At 48.0% G+C, this 7,109-nt stretch overlaps 1 protein-coding gene and 1 long non-coding RNA gene across 9 annotated transcripts; both read right to left on the bottom strand.

The window, feature by feature from the left end:
- Positions 1-218: 218 nt before the first annotated feature.
- Positions 219-3,184, bottom strand: LOC123165000 (uncharacterized). 2 transcript variants are annotated; one of them, XR_006482738.1, is made up of 4 exons: positions 2,407-3,183; positions 1,992-2,075; positions 981-1,404; positions 219-898 (listed from the first exon to the last, which is right to left on the bottom strand). It is a non-coding gene; the product is annotated as an uncharacterized lncRNA (long non-coding RNA). The 2 variants fall into 2 exon arrangements; XR_006482737.1 differs by having other exon boundaries at positions 219-1,404; positions 2,407-3,184.
- Positions 3,185-3,204: 20 nt separating this feature from the next.
- On the bottom strand, positions 3,205-6,758 carry LOC123164999 (uncharacterized). 7 transcript variants are annotated; one of them, XR_006482735.1, is made up of 4 exons: positions 5,736-6,758; positions 5,363-5,442; positions 5,155-5,280; positions 3,205-4,959 (listed from the first exon to the last, which is right to left on the bottom strand). XR_006482735.1 is itself a non-coding variant. In XM_044582625.1 (4 exons), the coding sequence occupies exons 1-3, from the start codon at positions 6,199-6,201 to the stop codon at positions 4,946-4,948; spliced, it is 606 nt and encodes a 201-aa protein (XP_044438560.1). In that variant the 5' UTR covers positions 6,202-6,758; the 3' UTR covers positions 3,205-4,835; positions 4,926-4,945. The 7 variants fall into 7 exon arrangements, 4 of the variants coding, with proteins under 4 accessions (XP_044438560.1, XP_044438559.1, XP_044438558.1 ...); XM_044582625.1 differs by lacking the exon at positions 5,363-5,442 and having other exon boundaries at positions 3,205-4,835; positions 4,926-4,959; XR_006482734.1 differs by having other exon boundaries at positions 3,205-5,280.
- Positions 6,759-7,109: the final 351 nt, after the last annotated feature.

The raw sequence follows: 7,109 nt of genomic DNA, 5'->3' as shown, positions 1-7,109 counted from the left end.
CCGCCATTTTTTCGCGGCTAATGGCAACTAAGTTTTTGAATGAATATTCACTAAATTATGTTACCTCGGGCCATCTGGTTATCCTTATCCCTTGAGGGATAGCCAGAAAAGATGCCCCATAAGAACAAGTGAGTAATGGAAATGATGGGAACTGAAGCAGGGCTAAAGACATTTTCAAAGGGTCCAGATTCACCACTAGTATTTCTGATACTTAATAGTATAGAAACACAAACTTTGCTTCAGATATGTAATCCTTGTTATATGTGTATTATGAGGGTCGAGCCATAATAGATACATGCATAATACCACCCATTGTTCCGTCGACCCTAGGATGGTAAAACCATGCACCCCCTAGCCACCTATATAAAGGAGAGGCCAGGGTGCTCCCTAGAAACACATGATTGCGTAAGGTTTACCCCCCTCTCTCTTCCTCGTTCTCTTCTTGGAAACTGTTCCTCTGTCGAAAGGCTGCTCGACCTCCACCCTAGTTCTCCGACATAGCTAACTGCTGGACTGGTGCTCTCTACAGAGGCATTATACATTATGAGCTTGATCTACGGATAATTTTGATGGACTAATTCTCACTGCTGGGAGGTATAACCTAGTTGTGGAAATATGTATCAACACGCCTCACAAAGTCTCCTCTCTATCACATTTACATTGGTAAGCAATCTAATCTAGATCCAATCGCACTTGCATCTTCATAGTGACGATGGGATGATTAGTAGGCGCATTTTGTTTTCTAGTACGTTTCCAAACAGAAAGAACGTGCCCCTTGCCCCGGCTACTGAGAAGGCAAGTTCTTCATCTACGAAGCTTTCCACTCCGCCTCCTTTGAAGAAGTCAACACTTCCCTACGCTTCCTTGTCGAAGAAAAGTAAGGCTCCAGAGAGTGAAGCTAAAAATAGAAGGCTTCAGAACCTGTTGAGAAGCCAACGAAGAAGAAGCAAAGTGACAATGTCACTATAAATGAGCCAAACCTTTTTCCGCCGTTGGCCTCAATGCCACCGCTTGTGTCGGCCGTTTGGGGCAAAATATGAAGAAAACCCCAAGATTCCCCCTATGAAAAGATGGATGAAGAAATTTTCACCTTTGATGACACTGCTCTTATGTTATCATCGCCTCACCCTACAGAAACTGAAGAAGTTGCAGGTAAAGAAAGCGAGCATGTGGATATTAGAGATGCCCGAAAATCAAGAATTCATGGTGACTATTAGGCTCAAGAACATTCAAATTCTCCTCTCCACACCACGCCTCATGTGAAATCTTCGGAACCGCCCTTTGACATTGTGCCTATTCACCTTGAATCAGATAAGCCTCAATCTCCATTGCAAAGGATTTGCAGGTCCTAGTTCTCCCCTGCATCTCCGTCGGTCAGTATTCTTCAAGAAGCCGACCCCGCCACTACAGAAGAATATGAAAGAGCAATTGTATCAATTGCTAAAGAAAATGTTGCTGATGTAGATGAAGAAAACGATTGTAGTGACATGGCATATTTTTTGCTTAGATGGCAGTCCATGATACTCTTATGACACTCTCACTACGGGAGGTCCAATACTGGGTGATAGATCAAGTGGTGACTTGATTTTTTGGATAAGCTCAGTGTGAAGGTTCGGCCCATCCGAAAGTGCATGTTCACACCGTAGCTCATATGCATACGAGGTGAGCGGTGAAATCCCCCAAAAAGTAAAACAAAATAATTTTTTCTGAATCTTTTTATACCAAAGATGGTCGTGTGCTCTATCCACATGCACATTTCTGAGAAGAAATGACATCTGTGGTGATATGGACAAAACAACCAGTCCCCCAAAAATGATTTTAAAATGACATTTTCAAAACATCTTTCTTTCCGGAGCATCACAAATGAGTTTCTTCACGAAAATTTGTATGTACATAGAACACTTGATCGAATTTATTACTCCCTCCTATCCATATTAATACTATAAAGTTGTATTAAGTGTGCGTCTAGTAATATGGATCAGAGGGAATACCTTTTTTCTTAGCTCGGGAGCCAAAATCCATGTCCTGGTCCATCAAGAATTTTCCGATAAAAGGTCTCCCTGCAGTGATTTTAACTACAGCAGTAAAATATGGTTAAAGAATAACAAAGCATCGAAGGCAGCTTATTTTGGAAAAAGGAATAAATATACACAAAGCTTTTATACTACTAGTAAGTGTGCACGTGCAACGCACGTCTACATAATGATGATCATAGACATCTGAAATTGCCAGGTTTCCATAAATTGGCCTATTGGAATGTTGAACGTGCAGTTGCCCAGTCACAGTATATATGCATCAATATATGACTGAATTATTCATGAAAAATAGGACTGTGCCATGAGGATCAGATATATACAAATTAATAGCATGGTGTTGTGTCATGTTCAGGAAGTCAATGAAACATACCTTGAATTACTTGAGCAAAGAAGATTGTTGCGGAGGGAAGTCCAGCCCTTGTCTTATCAATTGTACCATTATTCCTCAGTCAGATGTTGCAAAAAATGGCCATCCATCATCTATTGGTTCCATATTAAGAATCTAGACAGACATGCAGGTCTCCTCAGTATTGTTAGACAATCCATTTGACAATTATCATGCTCCAAAATGTGCACGGTTAATAAGACAATACATGTGCAATGCATGCCTTCTATTAGCATTGGTTTCCACACTTGCCCATTATATGAAAGAAACAATATAGATATCAATTAAAATCTGAAAAGACCGTACTCTTCCTAAATGTCTCAAATGGAACCACCTGCTTAAATGATGTGCAGAGAGAAATATTAAATATGCATATATTGGAAAAGGTAATAACCGAAGTTATAACAGTAAAAGTTGGAACTATCAATCACCCTTTAATTGCTACATAGTGAGTCCGTGAATTAGTGTAAAGCTTCGCAAGCTGTTCCACTTGCCCAAACAAAATAGAAACCAAATCAGTCCTAATCAATCTGCTAAGAAATTATAAGAACATAAAATTCAAGATTCACATCTCAAATAGTTTCAAATGAGAACACGAGTGAATCAACAGAGGCCCTTTGCTTAATCCATTGCAAATATATCAAGGCCCTGCAAAGGCGGGACTACCACGTGCATGAAGATGGGATGAAATATAGACTCAACAGGTTCATGGCTGCAATAATCATTATCTGTGTTTACCTGATATTTTTTTTTTAATTTTCACCAGGGGAGGAGGGGCCCCCTCAACCACCTGAATATATTCCATCGAATTTGCCTAGAAGCCTCGCAGCTCCATACAAGATAGGTTCAAGTGAACCAGAATACACGGGGGAAACAAGAGGAGACACAACCAAAAAACACACACACACACACACGCACGCACACATCCAGCCGAACCTCCGGAAGACCCGCCGAGGAAAGGGCACAGAAGAAGGCCTTTCGAAGATCCGAAGCCGGACGCACCAACACCACCGACCGCCATTCCAAATATCATCAGCACAACCAGCAAGGAGGAGGACCTCAACTTACACCTTCATCCGACCAAGCAAGGAGAAGAGCCTTGAACGTTGGCCGGCTGGTTGCCACCCAACAGCACCCCGCAGAGGTAGAGGTGCCATATGGGAACGAGGAGATCCATTGAGTAGGATAACGACCCTGCTAACCCGGCTTCGGATGAAAATCAAACCCAATCCGGCGCATGGCTGAGCCACGATCTCGCAGACAGAGCACCACCTTCTCACCAACAAGGCACACACCACCGTCGACCCCAAATTGGCCGCACCACCACCACCATCGAACCCACAGCGAGCAGCCCCCACATAGACGAACCAAGCCGAACCTAGATGATGCCTTCAAGAAGGGATGCGACACAAAATGCGCCGCCATCACCTGTTCCAGGAGAACCTGAAACATGGGTTTCCCCAGGTTTTCGGAGGAGCACTCACCATGACAGCGCCGCCTCCACAGAGGTACACGGCGCCCGCAGGCGTCGCCGTCGCCGGCTCCGGCAGGAGCAGAGCTTTCGCCCAAGTGAGAATACCACCTCCTAGAAGCATTGACAGGTCGTGGAGCACTGCCCCCTGCACATTGCCACAGAGAAGGGCCACTGCAGCCCCGCCGCCACACATGACCGGATCCGGTCCACCGCAGGCCAGATCCGGCAGGATCCAACATGCCCCGCCCGCCCCCAATCGGATCGGAGCCAAATCCGCGGCCGGCAGGCACGTCGCCCAGGCAAGGGGCGAGCACCACCACCCCGCGCCTCACAGAGCACCTCCGCCGGACCCCCAACCAAAACCAGCAGATCCCCGACGCCCCCGAAGCACCGGGCGCCAACGCAGCGGGGAGTCGCCGGTTCGAGGGAGGCCAGCGGGAGGGAGCCGCAAGCGCACCCACCCCCACCGTCCCCGGCCACCGCGCTCGAAGAAGTGACGCGCGTCGGAGTCACGCCGCGCCGCCCGCGCCACACAGAGCTCCCCGGCTCGTGGGGCGCTCTGCGCAAAGAATGACGCCCCGCCGCCGCCAGATCTGAGCGGGCTTTGCCCGGCAGGAGCTTTTGGCGGCGGCGGGAGGGAGTAGCGGGAGGGGGGTTTCGGCCGGGGGAGGGGTCGCCGCCCGAGCCGCCCTGGGGAGGACGGCCGGGCCGCCGTTCGTGAAGACTAAATTTAAATCACTCCGAGCGAACTGTTTACTTGATATATCAAGAGCAGTGGGCAGCATCAATCGGACACTCTGGTAGATCAGAGTACTCTGATGCTCCGCCTTCAGTCCAGTCTGCTACGTACCGGCGCCGCTGCCTCCTCTTCCCCGCGACACACCAAATCAAATCTAATTGCAGATAATGATGTCGAAACTGTTGCAGTCTGAACAATGACCTGCAAACACTCTTAGAGCTCAGGTTGTAGTGTAAATTTCAAAATCAGTTCTTTGGGCCACTCTATTGAACTGAGAAAGCAAAACCGAACCTAAATTTGGGTTATGGTCTTTAAGTCGTCAGTCCTGTAGTCAAAATCGAAGTGAAGATTTGATGTCCACGCAAGAAAAATTATCAGACTTCATTAGCCCGTGAATTCAATTACTGAAATAACAAGGTAGATAACAGAGTATATCTTGTTGCAGACTTTTCTGCACTTCATTTTCCCATTGATAGGACTATATAGTACGGAGTAGTAATGAAGGGGAGGATGTAGATACCCGGAACATCTTGTTGCAGTTGATAGTACAAAACTATTCGCCCGCATTGGCGTGTTGCAAATAATTCTAAGTACATTATCCAATAATAAACATTTATTTTCTGAGAGTAAAATATTGCCACTAATCCTGCATATGTAAGCCATGTTGTGAATAATACGGACTGTCCCAAGCATATTACAAACATAAAAAAAATACAAATCATACGTACAATTTTATCCAAACTCAGCAAAATAATTGTGGACTGTTTGAATCCACATCACCAACAGCTAATGGCAAGTAGTTCAGTACCTTACAAAAGGATGTCGTGAAAGTTAGGAACCAGCTAAAAATGTTCAGATTTCTTTGGAAAGAACACAATGAAACCAATGGAAATTATGCATCCTACTCGGTGTCATCCGGGAACTCACGTTGGTGTGGCAAACAAGCATTATTGATGTCTGAGTCAAAAGATTCAACAAACAACTGTAGGTTCTGAACGTACAGTCTAGGTATGAATACACAAGATATGAATCCATCAAGCAATATCGATGCACAAGAGTCTTGGTTTGAATAAGGTATAAGAAAATCATGTCGATTCTTACCAGTGTCATCCTCTCCGGGAGGCCAGCCATCTCCTGTGCACAGCGCCTTTGCGTGCTCAAGATTACACCATGGTAAGAAAATCATGTCGATTCTGATCGGTGTCTTCCTCTCTGGGAGGCTGGCCATCTCCCTGTGCACAGCGCCTTTGAACGCAGCCGCACGGGTGGTCGCCTCTGGCCGTCGGTGCGATCTGCAGCCCCGCGCGGCCAAGGACGACGGCGCAGGGTCTGCACCATGGAACGGCACGATCCCTTTAGACTCCAAGCTACTGGGGCCGAGGCGGCGCATGGACTTGGCGGCGCCCTCGTTGTCTCCGTCAACACGGCCAACTGCGACGGCGGCGTAGCCCTCTCGCGCCAAGAACGGACGGCGCGCGGCACAGAAAGAACGACACCTTGTTCCGGCCCGACGCCAGACCAGCGTCCTGAACGGAGAGGAAGCAGCCTCGATGCTCTTGCCAGCCATGGCAACGGCGACTGTGGTTATCCTGCGCTCCCTGTGGCGTGGACTTCTGAGGCGGACTACCCGCCGGGCATGCCCCCCGTCCCGCTCGCTCGGGTGAGATTAGATAGGAAGTTAGCGTTAATTGAGGGTGGGATTACGTGGTTGCCCAGCGAGCCTTTTTTTTAACGTCCGCTCGCTCATGGCAGAGTTTTCGTCCGCACCTCAAAATTGCTAAACGTACTGTTGACGAGGTTAGTTGTTATGTTAACAGTTAGATCTAAATAAGTGAGTCTGATCGTGAGGCTATAATTGCTTTGATTTGTTGTGTGTACATTAGCTGGGGGTGTTTAGAGAAGAAAATGTTTGCTTGTTTAATAGTAGTATAGACTACTAAAAATGCTTCCGACAAAAGAAAACAAAACTGTATACAACATGATGTGTGGGCTATGCCGGCCACTCCAACGGCTAGAGAGGGAGCGGTGTCCAGGTGATGCCAACGGAGGGCAGAAACTTTTTGACACCATCTACCTATACTAGCAGCTGGATACCATACCACGCTCTCTCAACCACAGCTTCCCTCTCCCTGCAGCGACAGCAAAGAAGCGTACAGCTCCAGGCTTTAAAAAGACCCCTCCTTTCGCAGCACCCCACGCAGCAACTCACTCCCCGACATATCGCGCCCCCCCCCCCCCCCCCCCCCTCCACGACACGCTTCCCAGTCTCCACGCCCTCTGGCCTTGCCGACACGAAACAATCCACACGAGATAAATCGCGAGAGACTGCGGCGCTGGGCACGAGACGGGCCGGGCGAGTGGTGGTTGGTCCCCACGCAAAGGACGTCGTCGTTCTCGGCCCACGTTCCTCGGCCCCACCCAGGGCGAGCGGACGGTTCTGCCCCTGCGCTCCTTGCAGTTCGTTGGCCCAGGGGC

This window comes from Triticum aestivum, chromosome 7D (assembly GCF_018294505.1).
Source record: "Triticum aestivum cultivar Chinese Spring chromosome 7D, IWGSC CS RefSeq v2.1, whole genome shotgun sequence".
In the NCBI taxonomy this organism is placed as follows: domain Eukaryota; kingdom Viridiplantae; phylum Streptophyta; class Magnoliopsida; order Poales; family Poaceae; genus Triticum; species Triticum aestivum.
This window is presented reverse-complemented; position numbering and strand designations above follow the sequence as displayed.